The 19,565-nt window shown below is 33.1% G+C and overlaps 2 protein-coding genes across 7 annotated transcripts; both read left to right on the forward strand.

Annotated features, from left to right (window-relative positions):
* Positions 1–10: 10 nt before the first annotated feature.
* On the forward strand, positions 11–9,216 carry LOC127860472 (uncharacterized). 6 transcript variants are annotated; one of them, XM_052398562.1, is made up of 9 exons: positions 11–157; positions 861–905; positions 1,064–1,105; positions 1,686–1,743; positions 2,769–2,857; positions 6,176–6,377; positions 6,601–6,690; positions 8,326–8,397; positions 8,545–9,216. In XM_052398562.1, exons 2-9 carry the CDS (start codon positions 871–873, stop codon positions 8,881–8,883), a joined length of 927 nt encoding a protein of 308 aa, XP_052254522.1. In that variant the 5' UTR covers positions 11–157; positions 861–870; the 3' UTR covers positions 8,884–9,216. The 6 variants fall into 6 exon arrangements, with proteins under 6 accessions (XP_052254522.1, XP_052254556.1, XP_052254540.1 ...); XM_052398580.1 differs by lacking the exon at positions 11–157 and adding an exon at positions 181–600; XM_052398571.1 differs by lacking the exon at positions 11–157 and adding an exon at positions 637–735.
* A 2,135-nt stretch (positions 9,217–11,351) lies between these two features.
* Positions 11,352–19,447, forward strand: LOC127860559 (uncharacterized). The gene is made up of 13 exons (XM_052398682.1): positions 11,352–12,147; positions 12,756–12,795; positions 13,064–13,157; positions 13,651–13,700; positions 14,252–14,300; positions 14,537–14,592; positions 16,575–16,626; positions 16,850–16,881; positions 17,192–17,240; positions 17,501–17,556; positions 18,392–18,469; positions 18,607–18,678; positions 18,907–19,447. The coding sequence occupies exons 5-11, from the start codon at positions 14,283–14,285 to the stop codon at positions 18,459–18,461; spliced, it is 333 nt and encodes a 110-aa protein (XP_052254642.1). The 5' UTR covers positions 11,352–12,147; positions 12,756–12,795; positions 13,064–13,157; positions 13,651–13,700; positions 14,252–14,282; the 3' UTR covers positions 18,462–18,469; positions 18,607–18,678; positions 18,907–19,447.
* Positions 19,448–19,565: the final 118 nt, after the last annotated feature.

Here is a 19,565-nt window from a genome sequence, read left to right on the forward strand (position 1 = left end):
GTCTATTGCTAATGCTTTCTCTAGCTTCTAACACCGTCGTTCGTTTGTAAGTGTACCGTATTTTGATTTGCCTCTACACAGCGAACGACAACTCTGTCTTATACTTCGTCAGTTCTATTTTTGGAAATCGAAAATTGGAACATTTACTGAATGGCAGGTAAGAATTGACATGTTCGACTTTATTTTCATTTACGTTGGTTACCGTCTAATTTTAAACTATCGTTACATATTTCATTCGGTATTCATATGAACAGTATTTTTATACTACGATAAACAAGAAACATGAATAATAAACGTAATGTGTCGAACAATAAATTGATGGAAAACGTTTCGTTTTAAATTCTATTATACATTTTATGTTTTCAGTTTAGGCTAACGCTGTAATTGCGTTTAAAGAAGAATGTATTGTATTTTATTTCGAAGTTAATTCGTAATTGCCCTAGATTGTGCATATAAAATTCAAGTGCTCGATTTCAAGATGGAAGTGGCGGTGTTATCTTAATAGTTAATTAATAGCGGAACAAAGTGCGATATGTACGTGGGAAGATAATTTATAGGCCGCAATTGAGTACGGTTTTACGCTGTTAGCTGGTGATCATGGTATGCATCTTTGTTTACTTTGTTACTGACATAACGATTAGATCAGAAAACATTAAAACATAAGTGCATGCACGCGTGTTTGCGAATGAATTAGATAAATACCCGGACCAAATCAGCCTGTTGCTAAATTCGTTGGTTTGTTATAATAAATTTAAACATAAGTTTAACTAATTTGTTATTTCTTTTATTGGATACTTTGCATTGTGATCTATTTTTATTATATAATAATTCATCTATAATGATGCTTTTTCTTTTATCAGTTGGAGATCAATGGCCGTAACGCACGTTATATCGTTCGTATGGCGGTAAGAATAACTTGTTTATGTTCAATTATTTGACGCTTGGTGTCCTTATTTGTTTATAAACAACGTAGTACGTTACGGTAATTTCTTTACAGTATGCAAAAGGCAAGTTAAGCATTTGTTTATTATATGTAAATATACAATAATATCGTTTGTTTTAGAGGCACATGGTTTGTTGGCAGTTGGGCATTTCTCATCATAAGGTAATTAAGTTCATTATGAGTCCCTTCCAAATGTACTCCTCTGTGTGTGTTATGATCATATTTTTGTATTATATTTAATTTATGTTTTCAAGTTTCTTTTAAGGGACCTTTTCACAGATTTTGGCAATTATTGAAGTTTGTAATTAAATGCTTTATATTGATAAATGTAAACATTTGATCTAATTAGAATTTAAGAAAGAAAAAAAGTAACCCTCAACTGGGCTCAAACCACTGGTTCCTGGAGTAAAAGTCTTACGCTAAGGCCACTCGGCCATCCGTGCTCAGACAATGACTGATGTATTTTATTCTTTATATAAGCAATCCTCGTAGTGTCACAAAATATAACGACAACAGCAGAACTCTCAAAATTATTCAATAGTTTCGCGTTTAAACGCTTTATAATTGTCAAGTGTTTAAATCGTCAAAAGATGCCTTTAGTTGATATTTTAGGGAATTTCCGCACACAGTTCATAACTACAACGAAACTTTGCGAATATGAAACAATTTTTAAAAAATTGTGTCAATTTACCAAAACGTGAAAAGGTCCCTATAAAAAACATATCGGCTTTTTTTAAAATAGGGATGTAGTCGGGCGGCTATTTGGAAGAGATCCGTATACACAATGTAAAGAGTTACAGGTAATTTATGTTGTCTTTTTTGTAAGTTATATACGAATTCCATAAATGTTACATTGATTTTCATTACTGCTTTTGTTTATATTTGAACTTTGATTCAATATAATCCAGTTCGCGCATTTACATGTTACAATCGGTCCTGCTGGACATTTGTCAACACAAAAATATTTCGCAAAAAAGAAGTTATTATGTTTAAAGCATAAGGGTAGTTTTAATGTAAAAAGTAAACGTATTTGCTGTCAAGTTTTAGCTAAGATATAACCGGCATAAAATAAATAAAGAAACATGTTGCTTAATCGAAAAAATGTTAGTTGACATATATCGAAACCATATTTTGCTTAGTGATAAGACATTCTAAGTTGTTTGATGTGTTATATATAGCTATATAAAATATGCACTAAATATAAGGCAATATGTCATCGTGATATACATGAACATCACTCTCCATGTGTATATTGCGTAGTTTGTACACTGTATTTGAATCAATGTTTCTGTTAAAAACATTACCTGAACACACTGACCATTGATTTATTGTATTTAATCAAATTATTTTCTACATTATGTACTGTGTTAAATTCTAATATCTACTTTTACTGGATTCTTGCACGTATTAGTATGATATTGAATACGTATAGCCACTTGTCATCTTTAATATAGGACCAAGCTTTAAATAATACGGTCAAAAATCGATAGTTTGGTACAACTGGATAATAATGTAATAATTTGTTTATCAATACATCGACTGCCAGTGTCACTGAAAGAAAACTTGTTGGAATTGATTTACTTATAATATGACTCGAATCATACCGTTTTATGTATGTGTTAATTCAGTAAATCAAGAGGAAAATGAAGTGATTGTTTTAAGATAATAAACGTAAAATGACCGATTTATATATACATGCAGACAGCAGTAACGAATATTTCCCTGCACATCCTGAGCATCGTTTTTGATTAATCGATAAATTATTGCCTCCTGATAATCGCCTAAGCTTATTAGTCAGTGTAATATCCGCGGTGTTTTACTGCAGATGCGGGAAGACGATTCAACGAAGGAGATCGACACTTTAAGAATGAAGATCGATGACCTTGAAGAGGAAAACGAAAATTTGCGCAACAAGTAAGCGTATCCGTGTACGGTCAAATATGTATCAATACATTGTCAACAAGGTCTTGCTTAAGCAAACATGGCTCTGTTCACGTTTTTTCCTGTATGTTCAAATACAGTGAGGTCTAAATGGGCATAGCAAATTGATATTAATCGTTAAATGGGATCTGCCATCCACCCTACTCGATACTTTGCGCACGAACAATTCTTTTCCACTTGGAGGACGATTCGACTTCTTTCATTAAATCAGTATAACTTACTAGTCGAGCTATTACTGTACCTCTTGTAATATTCGTGGAGCTTACTGTTCGTATTCCGCCGGGGCGGGATTCCGATGTTTTGTTTGATGTCGATAATGCACAGTGTAAACGTTTTGCAGAACTGTTACGATCAGAAATGGAGAGATTTTGAAAGATCCAGGTTGAACCGGATTCTGCTTTTCTTTAAATTGTTGGTGCTTTGTCGACCACTGGTTCAAAGAAACGTAAAATAAAGCCTACTTAACATAAACTTACTTAAGAACTAGGGTCTCTAAGTTTGAATAAAATGACATAATTTGAAGGAATAATACTGCAACTAGACTTACTTGATATTGCAAGCCTAATAAGTGTATGCGCTTGGATTGGTTTTAACGCTCCCTGAAAGCGGGGAGCACTCAGTTGCCGCTTAGTGATTCCGTCCAAAAAATAATTTTGATGGATTTTGTTAAAGTGGATCAGAAACGAATTTCCCCCATAACTGTTTCTGTCCTATTCGTTGTCCGTCCGCCCTTTCACCGCAACTTCCGTCTTTCAAACTATTTGCTTCCGCGCGAGAGCTCAGAAACTAATGATGCCTTTCGATGAAACCTTTATAAAGGGCAGGTATAAGCATCGTTCAAAGGTCGATTCAATATTTTTCAGGGAAAAATTGCTCTTTGATTATTGATATTTATGCCCCCCTTCGAAGAAGAGGGGGTATATTGCTTTGCTCATGTCGGTCGGTCTGTCGGTCGGTCTGTCGGTCTGTCGGTCCGTCCACCAGGTGGTTGTCAGACGATAACTCAAGAATGCTTGGGCCTAGGATCATGAAACTTCATAGGTACATTGATCATGACTCGCAGATGACCCCTATTGATTTTGAGGTTACCAGGTCAAAGGTCAAGGTCACGGTGACCAGAAATAGTAAAATGGTTTTTGAATGATAACTCAAGAACGCATACGCCTAGGATCATGAAACTTCATGGGTAGATTGATGATGACTTGCAGATGACCCCTATTGATTTTGAGGTAACTAGGTCAAAGGTCAAGGTCACGGTGACCCGAAATAGTAAAATGGTTTCCGGATGATAACTCAAGAACGCATACGCCTAGGATCATGAAACTTCAAGGGTAGTTTGGTCATGACTCGCAGATGACCCCTATTGATTTACAGGTCACTAGGTCACAGGTCAAGGTCACGGTGACCCGAAATAGTAAAATGGTTTTCGGATGATAACTCAAGAACGCATACGCCTAGGATCATGAAACTTCATAGGTAGATTGATCATGACTTGCAGATGACCCCTATTGATTTTGAGGTAACAAGGTCAAAGGTCAAGGTGACCCGAAATAGTAAAATGATTTTCGGATGATAACTCAAGAACGCTTTTGCCTAGGATCATGACACTTCATAGGTACATTGATCGTGACTCGCAGATGACCCCTATTGATTTTCAGGTCACTAGGTCAAAGGTCAAGGTCACAGTGACAAAAATCGTATTCACACAATGGCTGCCACTACAACGGACAGCCCATATGGGAGGCATGCATGTTTTACAAACAGCCCTTGTTCATTTTCCTTTTCCACGCGAGATTTCAGACGCTTAGGATCCAAATTTGATGAACGTTGATATGCAGCATCCCTACAGGATGGAAATGTGCATCGTTGACAGGTCTTTTCGGTCTTATTATTTTTCTGGAATTTTTTATAATGTGTTAATTAATATGATATTTTTTTAATTGATTTAACGTTTCCGCGCGAGAACTCGGTAACAAATGACCCGAATTTAAATAATGAGTTTAACGTTTCTGTGTCAGATAAAAGTCTTATGATCCGATTTAAAAAAACAACTTTATATTTAAAAAACCTACGGGGCGTTTATTGTCATGTCGTTCCGCTCCAGTGAAATTTCTTGATTAGATGATGATCTCGAACGTTACGCATCAATGGTTGTTCAAGAAATTCTTGTCCTTTTATGTATAATAAAACAATTTATGATGAAGTTTTACGTTTTTGCTCTAGATTTTAAGAGCAAATGATCAGATTTGATGACAATTGATATGAGGTAATGTTAAAGGATACGCCAGTGCATTTGTTCTGGTAATTCTATGATTTGTTTTTAGAGAGCATTGACATTTGGATAGTAATTTTGTTGTTAACTGAGCTCTCGGACATTTTACATCATTCAGCTTCAATATCAGGTCAATGCTATCACTTATTTTTCCATTGTTTGTTTTCATGCTTTTAAGTAACCAATACATTGACGGTTCGATACTTGGTCGCGTGGAGCAAAACTTTTTGTCTTGGCCAAATGTAAGGCATTACTCTATGAACTTTTTAGAGGCCACATTTATTCGTTAGTCTTTATAACACTCTGTCAGAAATTGTTGTTATGATATTCCGACAATGTAAGAAGCTGGCTAATATGGGGTCTAAGGTCAGCTGAAATAGGAAGCTTGTGAATTCTTTAAAGGCGACATGTAATGTCCTTTCTTCATGAAACGTGGTCAGAACATTTGTCCCAACGATATCACGACGGAATTCGAAACTGCGTCACATATGATCAAAGACTAGATCACTAGCTCATAGTAGAGGTAGAGCTTGTGAACACTATAGATAAATCATTTATATGTGCAATCGTTACACAGCTTATCGAGAACATTTAGACTAATGAGCTTTGTCGAGTGTGATAGTTGGAAAACATGGCCGAAATGATGAACACTATATGAGTGACATTTTTTTTTATCCATTCATCTTGAAAACTGGCTCAAAATATTCCAAGCATATGTTGTTGTGATACTGGGCGAAACATATTGTGGTTTGTTTAACATATATCTGCTAGTACAGTTTTTCTTGCAAGTCAATTGTGTGACCTTATGAACAATAGCTTTTCAAAACACTTTAATTCCCTGTGGTATAAGAAGAGAGCCGTTTAGCCTTTGATAATTTTGTTTTGTTTTGGTTATGCATCGACATTGGTCGATTTGTTTTACACACGTTACACTTTGTTTGCAGTCAATGCTTTTTTAAGAACATTAAAAGCTGATTCAATGCAATTGTTCCCATTTAATTCGATAAATGTATTGGCAGGATCGATGACTTTTACAAGCGTAGTGCACACATGATGGAAAAGAGTGGGTCGCAGGAAAATACAAACGATGAACTTTCAAACACTCGGCTGGCGGACCGCTTTGATGTTGCATTGAAAGAGCAATGGTTACAATTATGTGAAACACTCGCCAACACCTTTAACGAAATTCAATATCTAACACATCTATCTGAAGTTATGCAGGTATATTTATCAATTAAATATGTAAATTAGAGAATTGGATAGCATCGGTACAAAACAATACACTTTTTTATTTATATATGTTTTATCATACCTAATCTTAATGCTAACGTCATTGTTTCTTTTTAGCTGTTTTATCATAAATAATCTAAATTCTACCGTCTTTGTTTCTTTTTAGCTAAAAACATACGTATGCATGCAAACGTAACATTTTTAAATATTCCAGTCAGTTTTCAAGCACTGTACGCAGAAAGTTGAAGAAACTGAGAAACATCTGTTACAGATTGCCAAATATGCCAATGCAGACCATAAAAAGGTTTGATATTATAGAATTGACGTCAACATCTCTTGACATAATGGTCTCGTACGGAGCGTTTTTGAATGTTTTATTTTTTCGTCGTTCATTGTGCGTCGTGCGTCGTCGGCACATACTTTTTAAACACTCTAGAGACAACATTGACTGCCATTAGATATCGACCGAGGTAGAAACTGTGTAACATGGCCTCACAAATGGTGTTACTAAGGTCAATTTAAAACAAGTTTGTGAGCTCTCTAGAAGTCTAATAGCTTAATAATCTTTAAACTTGCTCACAACACGTGGTCTTATGATATCTCATTTGTGTAAGAAAATGATTCTGGTCCGTTGTAAAACACATATGTAAACGTCAAAAAGAGTTGAAAAATGGTCATATCGTCATTAAACAGGAGTTCAACTAATACTTCGGCCTAAAGCAGAAATGGTTCCGGTCTGTTTAAAAACCTGACCGAATGGCGTGTCAGTATGGAAAACTGGAGAGCAACCTAGAATTTATGTTAAGAACTCAATCATCATGATACTCTTTCTGAACATTTCGAGGGCTGAACGGAAAACTGCAGTATCTCCTATATTTAATATGACTTACAACAGTCTGCCGTTCAACCCTCGATTTGTTTACATGATATCTCAGCTGAGCTTCAAAATGGTTCCGTCCCCTGGAAACAAAATGGCCACACCGAGGAAAGGGTGGGGACATTTTCCTAATATGGCTTTGTGAAAAGCATGTGAACTCTATAGAAGTCATAGTTTCCAATCATCATGCAACTTTATTAAAACATTTGTTCGAAAGATATCTGAGCCGAGTTAAACAATTATTTTGTTCTTTGAAAAGTCTTGGATGTATACACTAGATTAAACTTTTTTGTCAAATCTTTATGAAACTATGCCACACCATCATTGACCATCATCTTTATTTAAAATTTTGACACAGATTTAATTTTTGGGTCACTTTCTTAAAGGTTATGAAAACACCTTGAGGTCAAAGGTAAAATGGGTGTCTGAACTATCATGTCTAAGGTACTAAAACAAATATGTGGGGATTCTGTCTGTTTCGATTAACGCCATGACCTATAATGCAGGTCAATTATTGTACAGCTTTATTTGCGAGTGTCTTCATTATTTTTTTTAGTATTTTAAAAATAGTCTTTCACACGCTGTCTAAATATAGAAAGTGCGTATCGCTCGCCTGTGACTTCTGTTTAACGGCAAAAAAGTCCAATGTTAAAAGTCTCCATTATTCATCATTTGAATATTAGATATGTATTTTGCATGTACTTGCTTGTTATTTGTCAAAGTTTAGATATGGCCAGTAGTGAGTTTGGTGTTTCGTGTAATTGGAATTCCCTTTGTATGTGCCCAATCATGTTAAATGAGCACATTTAATGTGTACGACATACATAGTCAGACGTTTTAATATTGCACGTCACAATTTGTTTATCAGACGCACGAAAACTGAGATTCTTATTATTAATACCATATACATGATGGGTGGATGTACGATAATATGTAACACACAGTGCATTTTTGATTTTATTCCATTTTAGCACATTATCATTATTGTATTTGGATTTGACTTATATTAGCTCCAATTAAGTTGAATACACGTTATGTTCAAGGATATATTTGAACTTGCAGGTACGACTCAACTTACGAGTTCTTCGAAAGCCACTAGGCCAGAAGCAGAGTACACGACACTGCGTAGTTCAGGTGACATTTGATAAAAATATATTCACAGTTGATTAATATTCGATTCTCTTCAATCAAATTACTTTATTTTTAATTCACATGTTTGATTTTTGAACCAGACTTGCATCATTTAATTAATGTGTTCTTCCGATAATCATTTAACTACAGGATATAGTCGCTAAAGCCAAAGAAGATGACAGGGTGAATGATTTATTAACTGAGCACACTTTGCCTGATGTCACGATCAAAACAATTGCCACATTTATGAATGATTTGGCGGACATCTGCTGGCTGATGTGTATTGCGAATCCACCTTTAAAACTGAACTTTGATTTAAAAGGAGTTGATTTCAAATCTGTCAGCGATAGATTTGTTGAATTCGCCTCCACTGGAGACGTCAAATATTCTGATGGAAAACCTGGTGCAGTTTATCTCGTTGCATGGCCGTCAGTAGAACATGAGGACAATAGTGGGTTTTTGAAGAAAGGCGAAGTCATTGTGTGTTGAAACATCGAACACCTTGAAATATAAAGGTTTTACTGATTGAAACAGTTTGAATGTGTTCTTTTACAACAGCACGTATTTTGTAACAAGTTTTAAACATATACACATTATATATGTATAAATATAAATAACATTATTTAATTATAGTTTATTTCATACTTTTTCTTAATGCGTAATGCTTGTTCCTTTAGCTTTGTAAAATTATTTGATATTTTTAAACCGTTTATTATTTGTGCTATGATTGTTATTTTTGTGATTATGTAAATTCTTAATATCCAAATGTGACATGTGAATGTAAATAGTTTTAACTCAATAAACCAAGCTTATTTTGCAAAAGTTATTGTGTTTCAGGGTATATTACGACTTAAGTTGTCGTTATATAATGCCGATATTAATACAAATTGGACACAACCGTCAAGACAAATTATCATCAGAGAAATTAGTGCAATTCTCCACCAGTGCATTATTAAAGGCATCTGATCCATTACCCATACAGCATGGGGCGATGCTTATGACACGACTTTAAACATGATTCGCAATATATTTTCTATGAACAAAAAATATTTTTGTAAGTCAATACTTAAACTTTTTGATAATGCTGCTTTCGAATTCTTTTAAATTATTCAGTACAATACACTCTGAAGCTAAATTTTCATAAAAACGATTTCTTTATAATATATTGAAATGTGATTTTAAAGATATAGTCAATCATAACATTACCCAATATGTTATCATGGTACGCCAACTCTAGCGTAGATAGCTATTTACCATTGACATTGTGATTAAACTGTTATCTTGATTTGTTTGGAAAGTCGACGTCACTGAAATTTAGTTGCTAGAAGGTCATGGAGATCATGGACAAAAGAAAATCAACTATGATGGGAATTTAGTTAATGCTTGGTGATGAAATTAAAAAAAATATTTGGGGAATAATTCCCGATATGTTGCTTCCAAACCTGACCATTGACTACTTTGATTTTACTTTCAACTTAATTTGAATATATTTCTTGTAACTGTTTATCATTGCAATTCACCACAAAAGTTGTTCAGTTACTCAACACAGTGGTTAAAAATATTAAACAATGTCATGATGGTGCCTGTGAAAACAACTTTTCATTGGACTTTGAAGTTATTTGAGCAAGGTACGACGTGTTAATTAAGAGTGGTTTTAAATCACAAGACGGATGGACAAGTGCAGGTTGCAACTTTAAAGCACAAACTTAACTGGAGTCAATTACTTTGATTTATCTTGAATGACATCCGATATACGTGATTATGATTTTTATGGTTCAAATATAAAGGCTATTTTACAGCTTCTTTGAACATGAATGGAAATATTCAACAAAAGTAATTATAAATGTGACGGTAACGTATATATGGCGCTTCGAAAATTGCATCGTAAGGTGAATAAGAGAATGTCGTACGATCTTTGATAAGACGTGCCCCTTATTTGCATCACTTAATAAGCGTAGAATCATATTTGGTGCTAAATAAAACCAATTTAAACCCTTAGGACTATGCAATTATCTTTTTCGTTTATTCCTTTTTTTGGTTTTTTATGCGTCAGGTGTTTGTGTGATGTTGCAGACAGTCTTGCATTGCTGGTGCTGCTTATGTTTCACTTTCAATTATTATATTATTTGGATACGTCTATTAAATACAGACATAGTGTGAGAATATGTGAGTGTTACTGATGAAATATCTGTATGGGATTGATTTACATCAAATGCGCTGCATCGCCAACTTGAGAACGACTACAGAATACCTTCTTACGAATAGTTATGTAGAATCGTTCCTTTTTAATGTGCTTTTTCGACTGCCGCAGTACGTTTAGTTAGATGATATATATCGTTAAATGATGATAATGAATAGCGCTACTTTTCTACACAATGAGCGGTGGGTTTGTCGAAGTATTTATATCTTTCTATCAAATATTGATTTATTAACAAAATTATTTCATACACAAATTAATGCGTGTTATGCATACTAAGCTAAAATAGTGTTTGATTCAACAACACATTAAAGTATAAAGGGAGCATACTCAACGAGGTTTAACAGAGATTTACGAACGGGAGTAAATAATTCAGTAAAGTTTTTCCTGTTACTTATTGTTATTTTATTCTCACATGTTTGGAGCGCATATAATACACATTTAAATAATTTAACAATAGTAGTTTAGTTTAAAAATATAAGGCTTTTTATACTACGACAATTTGTTAAACAATTCGCAATGTTTAGACGTCGATGCAAACGTCAATCATTAGCCCATAACACAATTTTTCAAAAGTAATGGTCTAGTATTTCACATTTACAGTAGCCGTGAATACTGGTCCCTCTACAATTATGTATTTCAAATGTTAGAAAATAACCGGACTTTTTAAATATCGCATTTAAATCAAAATAGTGTGCTATATAATGTCCCACTAATATTTTTTAGCCAAATGTTTCTACATGCACCGATGATTAATGTTAAAGAACTGAAATTTGATAAATTATATTCTAATTTATGAATGTACTTTCGTTTAATATTTTAAGTTCATTATGGATTGCAGTGCTTTAGTCTACCACACCCATATAAAGAATATCAAGGAACATAACGGATTTTTTGTTTGGACTTTTCTCTTCATAAATCAAATGCAGTTGGTGTTTTGTTAAGAACTATAATGTTGTTGCAAGTTGCTTCTTATGCAAGGCTTAACCAGGGAAGTTATTTTGGTAGTTTAGCGACCTAGGAAAGATTGTATTAGGTGAACGAAATTGGTGTGGTAATTAACCGGCTAATAAAGACTTGTACAGTGATAACAATCTCATGGATACAGCATTAACACGAGGCAATGAGACCGTTTGTGTATTTGTAATACTGTCAAGATACTTTTTTTGCAAAATGGGTAACCTGAGATAGCAGTACTCTATTTAAGTTAAATTGTATTTATAGTTCTGAGTTATTGTGGTTATTTCCCTTATATGCATTGCAGTCGTTAAATAAACCGAAATACAAGTAAACGGTTACCAACATATTAGTTAAATAACAATGTATTGTGTTATTGAATGGAATGTACTATCAATTTAACTTTAATCACGTTATATCTGATTAAGCCGAATGTGCATGCTTGAAAATGCGTATAGTTCGGAAACTACAATGACGGATTAGTTCCCTTGTGTAGATGTATGACACTATACTAAATCGAAAGTACTGTTCTAAAAGTAGTTGACGGGAAAATAACCATAAGGAAATTATGTTTTTGTGTAGCACGAACGGTTTTTAATGTAATTGTTTATGTTTTCGAATAAGATTCAAGATAAACTGCATTTTAATTATATAAGAATTGCATCTACACAATAAATTGAACAATTTATTGTTAAAGGCTTTTAAACTTTCGTTACATTGTCAAACTAAATTACTTTCGATTTAGATAATAAGCTCCATTATTCATGTTTAATTTAAGTTAGCAACTCAATATATTATTTTTATTTATATCTATATTTACCTTGAAAGGCTTTGATTTATATGCTTAGTATTAATAAATCGTTGGCTTGTATCGTTGTTAATCACAAGCTTTAGACATAACATTCTAAGGCGTATTCACTATCGTTACCTATTATATGATAGTTTTCTGTTACTTGTTCATCAGAACTTTTATTAAAATGAACATTTTATTCTGCTGAGAAACAGCTGTCACACCTATCTCTTAGCCTGTTATATTTGTTTCTCAAATTTTACTTATACGACACTCAGTCGCGAACGGTGCTCATAGTATTCGATTCACAAATTATACAATTTTGTATGATGATTGCGCCTATATTTCTTATTGATGTTGAAATTGAACTTGAAATTGTTAAATAATATATATGATGGTATAAAATGTTATTCACAGATTGGTTCTGGCAGTTATTCAAGTTAGGATTTGAAGCTGGGTAAGCGTTCTGATTTGAGGTTAAAGTGCATTTGTTAGGAACAATGTAAGTAAAAACTCGCTGAAGAGTGTGAGTTTCAATTCAGTTTATAACTCGCATTAAACGCTTTATGTCGCCTTTCAAGAGCTATATACACGACACGTTATCCTTGTGTTTATATTATTATATAATTTTGTTCGACGTATAAGAAAATTGCTGTTGTATAATATACGTGATCACATTCGTGTTGCGAAATACGTAATCAAGACGCTCGTAGTGTATCTTTCAGTGAACCATTACAGTCACAGAATGATGGGCTCGACTATAACTCATTGCATCCATGGGCAATCACGAAGCAACCAACTCAGGATACAGCCAATACTGTGCGTAATGTGAGACAATTATATTCCCTCTACAATAACAAACTACCTCCTCATATACTAGAAACAACGCCGGCACACGACATAAATTTTCAAATACATGAATCGGATTTTAACACAATTTAAATGCAATTTAGTTGAATTAATAATCTTCTTCATTGCAAATCAATGCGAATTCGAATCATTTCAGATAGACACTTATTTGCAAATCGATTGTTGTGACTAATTGTTGGCCTAATGTGATGTTTATGGTGTCTGCATTGGTACCGGATGATACCTCAAATCATTTTTTTATCGTTCGAAGGAGATGATAACAGTTTTAAGAATGTTTTATTGTATACCTTGCCACTAAATGTCGAATAGCATACACACATGGCCGATATTCGTATAATTAAAATACTAATACACGTATTTCGGTTGGTAATTCCATTTTCTTTCCTGGCGATATATCGGCAATGTCTAATACTATATTTCTTTCTATAATATGTATTTGCAGAACCGCAACCAAAACAAAGATGCCAGTTCACAAACAATAGAAAATCAACGGTTGGTATTGTTACTGCTTTAAGAGTCTTAACATTCATTTCGGATCTAAGATCTTCATTATTCTTTATAACGGAAACTGACGAGCTGAACTACATAATGAATAAATGACAAAGGGTGCTACGATGCCAATGGTATTTTACCACACGCTGCTTGATCTATGCCATTCATTAAAAGTGTCGATTTCTTTCTCAACTTTGTCGCTAAGTGTCATTCAGTGCAAGTAGTTAAGTAGCATTAAATTACCAAACAATTATTAGTAAATTAAAGTTTTATTTTTAAATATAACGTCGTTTGATTTTCAATACACAGTACGATTCTCATTGAACGATGAGAGTGCTTCTCTGAATCTGAAATAAAATACTGTAAAACCATAACAAACTTTATGAAATATGGAATAAGATAATCATATATTATTTATACCTCAAAACGTGTATTTGTAACAAAGTCCATTTTCTTTACTAAAATTAAAGAATATAACTTTACATGTTTATAGTGGCATTGTTTATATTTGATTAAGGAGCGTTAATTTTTAGTAAATTCTCGTATTACAGATGTCGAACCCTCTAAGAACAAATCAGCACTATGAGCAGCAACTATGAGGTGTAGTTTAACAGCATTTGTTTTATCATGCAAACATTATTAAGATTGTTTTAACATTTTATACATGTTGCAATAGTAAACTTTATGAGGAGTTGCAGTTGCAGTTATATTTATTAGTGTACTATATAACTTTCATTTTAAATATATATATATATAAACATCCAATGTTTTCACCTGTATATGTATTGAGTCGTAGTAAAAAACTAATAACATCATATACCATATATTGCTTTCAGAGTGTTTTATCGGTGAATATTCAACTCGAACATGACAATAAGATTTTACAGGACAAGTAAGTAAGCGTTTATATTGAAAATTGGAACATGTACCAATGACGGTTCATTGCAATTTGTCTTTTTTTCTATATTAGACATTCCGAATTCGCGAAAAATTACCAATGTTTTCAAGATTGTTTACCACAAACTAAATTATTGTTCATTTAATATAAGTTTGAGGTCATCTTTATGCAAGATTTTTAACGTACCGATTTGTGCAAATAGAAAATGAACATTGTCAATTTCTTTAAAATAAGCGAATCATTTCCTATATATTTGTTATCTAATGAAACGCCGTTTACAATTTAGATAATATCGTTCATAATACGTAATTTATTTGTCCTCTCGTAAGAAGTAGTTTAAAATTTAGGACATTAGTAATGTGTTCTTCAGCGGAATTTGAGGAAAGAATATAATTTATATCGTATTGCAAATAAAAGAACGCTACCAGTTGTCTGTAGACGAATACTGGGAAACAATAAGGCTTTGAAACATAGTATAATTACAGCGATTACCTCTCAAAAATGGGACTTTATTAAAACATATGACATAGATTTATGTCAGTTTAATACAGCCATTAAGTAGCATAGTTCTTATGAAAATATGCCAAAGTTCATCTTAGCTATGTTTGACGGACAAAACAATGAAATAACGTTAATATATTCTTCTATCCACATACCACGTTTCGTCAACCGAACTTGAGTGCTTTTTTTATTTATCCAAATAATCTAGAAGATTGTTATAATAAACTTTGTACGACAAATTTTAATAACGATGCAATTATTATAAATTAATTAAAACTTGATAATCAATTATAAGATTGCTTAAGTCCAGTAATTTTAATATTTTCATTTGAATCTTTCACACCTGTTTTATTTTAGGAGCATATTAATAATGAATGTTTATTTGTTATTACCTTAAGTAAGCAAGATTTTTTATAAGACATAGTCAAGATTTGTTAATCTCTGTAACCATACAAACCACCTATTTTGGTCGACTTAAAAGACTGGAATAACTTACCTATTTCCTATTTACATACCAAATATGACCAAACAATTTTAACTATTACTTAGTTATCGTAGGTTTTATTATCGCACGTTCAGACTATTAAATGTTCGCATGTTTGCTTTAAATACGAGAAAGTGAATTGTGTGTATATATCACAATAAGGTGACATACACAATAACAAAATAAACACGATGTATCATTATGCTTACGACAAAGTTATGATTACAAACAATACACAATGGACATCCTTAACGCCATACTCTTACATATCGAAAAGAAAGCAGGATTGTAGCGAATGTTTCTATAGGGGGAGGGGGATTCTCCCAAAACAAAAAATACAATTTTATGATTTTGTTTTTGAAGCTACTGGCGGGTATTTTTTTACATGTATTACATTTGCTATTAAATTATTTTAAATATTTTGATTTGGCACCTGCGTTGAAAGCATGCTACCAAACGCACGGTAGGCTTGCTCAATAGACGCGATTTGTTAAAGGGGCCTTTTCACAGATTTTGGCATGTTTTGAAGTTTGTCATTAAATGCTTTATATTGATTAATGTAAACATTAGATCTAAAAGGCTCAAGTAAAAAATCCATAATAAGATTTTTAAAAGAAAAAAATGATAACCCCCAGCAGGACTCGAACCACTGACCCCTGGTGCCCTGGAATAAAAAATCCACGCATTAGACCTCTCGGCCATCCTTCCGTATACAAGCTTGGAGGTATTGTATACTTGATATAAGCGATCCTCGTAGTTTCACAAAATATAACGACAACAACAGAACTCTCCAAATTATGTAATCGTTTGGCGTTGCAACGCTTTATAATTTTCAGGTTTTTAAATCGTCAAAAGATGCTTATAAAGGCTATTTTAGAGCATGGTAAATGTTCAGTATTACGGTTTCCTCACAAATATCATAACTAAAACGAAAATTTGCGAATATGAAACAACTTTTTTCAATTTTCTCAAATAAAACTATTTCTTTCAGGATAACATACCATGAACTACAAGCTTTAACGTTTGACAACGTTATTGCTGAGGTAAGTGCAGTGTTTGGATTGTTGTAAGTTACATATTATGAAAAACTAATTATATATGTATATCTTTCAATTTAAAAATTATAAAATATTTGTTTTGGTCAACATGTAACTCTAGTAATTGTAAGCTGGTGAGCCGAAAGTATTACACTAAACGAGTTTTTGTATGTTTATCGAAACTTCAACAACTTTTGTTACTTTTGTTACTTTGACTACACTATTTCAGAAGGTCTGCCTCATTCAAGAGCTGGAGGAAAGGTAAAAAGTTAAGGGATACAATTTTAACACAAACACTTCAGTTATTGCTAGAATCTATGCGTGTCGGTTTAATTCGAATATATTAGAGAACGTTACTGATTTAAGGTCATTGTAACGTTAAGCCAGCCTGAAAATAACATTGAATATATATATATATATATATTCGTTGTTAGTGATTAAAACCTTACATATGATTCATTTCTCTATGGAAATGTTTATTGAAAAAACAACCTTACATCGTCTTGGCGAAAGTGATTGTATTTTAGTTAAGTAATTAGTATGCTATCACTTACTTTATTATTCACAACAGATGTAAATCCCTAGAAGAAAACATCAGAAAACATCGTAGTAACTATGAGGTGGTATCAAAATACGTTTCTACTGCAACGAAGAGCATGCACTTTAATTTGCTTCTTAATGAATCAAGATTTATATTTAGATTTTAACGTTGATTGCATCACAAAGTTGTTTGGTTGCATGCAACTAGTGACTGTTGTACCATTTCCCAATTTAAAATAAAGTTAATGAAGGCATATGTCAATCTCAATTGTGTTTTCATTAATCGCCGCTGAAGAGCCATATTCGAAACAAATATATCATATATTGTTATCGCTTTCAGAGTGCTGTGTCGAAAAATGCTCAGCTTCAACACGAAATTAATTTATTACAGAGCAAGTAAGTGAATGTATTTCATAAAAGTTTACATAATGATACTGATGTTTCACAGCGTTACATGGTTACGAAGGTATACAGACTTCATGTGATAACCGCAGTTTCATTACTATTTGTATTTCCAAAACCCTACATCGTTATTTAGCTATGTAATGATCATTATTTCTTAATCGATTGTTATATTCATTTTCTGACATTTGTTTATTTCAAAGATTGAATGCATGGTATGTAAATGCTGCACAATCAATGGCAAAAAGTGGAAGCTCATAAAACACCAACGGCATGTATTCAAACACACGACTGGCGGAACAATTTGATGTTAATGTAAAAAATGTATGGTTGGATGTTTGTGACCGTCTAAATGCAACCATTCCGGAGTTGGACCGTCTGAAAGCATTGTCCGATATAATTGAGGTATAACGACATTTGTGCATTTTGATATCAATCTTTACTAAGGACGTTTTTTCGAAAGTGTGTAAATGTTTCGTCATAATGAAGTTAATAAGCATGAGAATATACATGTTGAACTCTTCCACTTATCGAAAAATGAAACACGTGTTTATGATATTATAACGATCTGAAATACGTTTTGTTCTTTCGACAAAATTAGGCAAAGAACACTACCATTATCATGAATTTCTCTTAAAATAAGCTAAACTAAACTTGAATTATATGCATTCATGGTGCCAGTGTGGTAAATGTTATCCAATTAAGGATACTCGGAACGAAAGCCCTGGATTCTGAGCCTCAGCGACAACAGCTCAGTTATGAAACATACCGTAAACTATCTATAGATTGTTTACAGCAAAAAATTGATATTTTCATCTGAATGTTTCAGACTGTATCGACCAAATGTATGGAGAAAGCTGATGCAGATGTTCAAATTATCACTTCAAGCTATGATGTGAACGAGGAGGTATGAACCATTGTCACTATGTTTTTTATTCGCTGTGTTATCAATTCATTTTGCAAAGAACGATGGACTAAATTGTATGATAGTCATTCAAAATAATGCATGTTTGATTAAAACTTTCAAAACTTTATCGTATTCAGGAAATGAACAATTTGTTGGACCTTCGAAGAAAATGTGGTCAAACCAGAAGGAAAATAGAGGACGTCGTTCTGGTAAGGACATATTTCTTAACAGAATGCATATTTAAATAGGTCAATGTTTGTTTAAATTATTCGTATCTTTGTTCGCTATATTTGAACGGAAAATATGTAAACAACCCAAATTCAATTAAGGAACAGAGTCACTTTACACACGGCATTGATTAAGACCGGATTGATTTATAAGTTTCTTAAAGCACCTGTCGATTTACGTATCATGCACTTTATATTAAATATTTGCAGGAAATTGCTGATCCGTTATGGAAAAATGAAAATGTGGAAACACTTATTCAAGCCGATAATACAAATGAAACGATACACCTCTACGTAGATTTATTAAAGATGCGATTGAGGTTTGTTGGTTGATGTCCATATCGCAGCCTCCTTTGATGCTCAATTTTGATGTTGACGGCATTATGTATACACCCAATGTCAAACAAAGATTTACTGAAATTTCGACCGATGATGTGATAGAATCGGATGGTGAGCCAGGTACCATTTTGTTGGTCGTCTGGCCGTCCGTAGAAAAACGAGACAAACGTGGATTTTTGAAAAAAGGAGAAGTAATCGTTGTTCCGTGGCGTGATGCAGACGTGTCTATCTAAATCCTCCAACATCATTGTAACTTTCTAAATGATATTGGGAATATTGCAATATTTTAACATGTTTATTATTGTTGAGCATCTATATTCACTTTTAAGGCTAGAAGCTTTATTGTAAGCTTTATTGCTGAAATAAATGTAATTGTTGTTGTTGTTTTTGTATAATCATGATATGAAAAGGATTTGTGTTCCTGTTATATTGTCGCCAATGATGTAATAGTGACTTATATCTTTCCCTTAAGTATTAAGAAATGCTATTTAATTTGATGGTGGCTGGTTGAACAATTTTTTTCGACACAC

This window comes from Dreissena polymorpha, chromosome 1 (genome assembly GCF_020536995.1).
Source record: "Dreissena polymorpha isolate Duluth1 chromosome 1, UMN_Dpol_1.0, whole genome shotgun sequence".
In the NCBI taxonomy this organism is placed as follows: Eukaryota; Metazoa; Mollusca; class Bivalvia; order Myida; family Dreissenidae; genus Dreissena; species Dreissena polymorpha.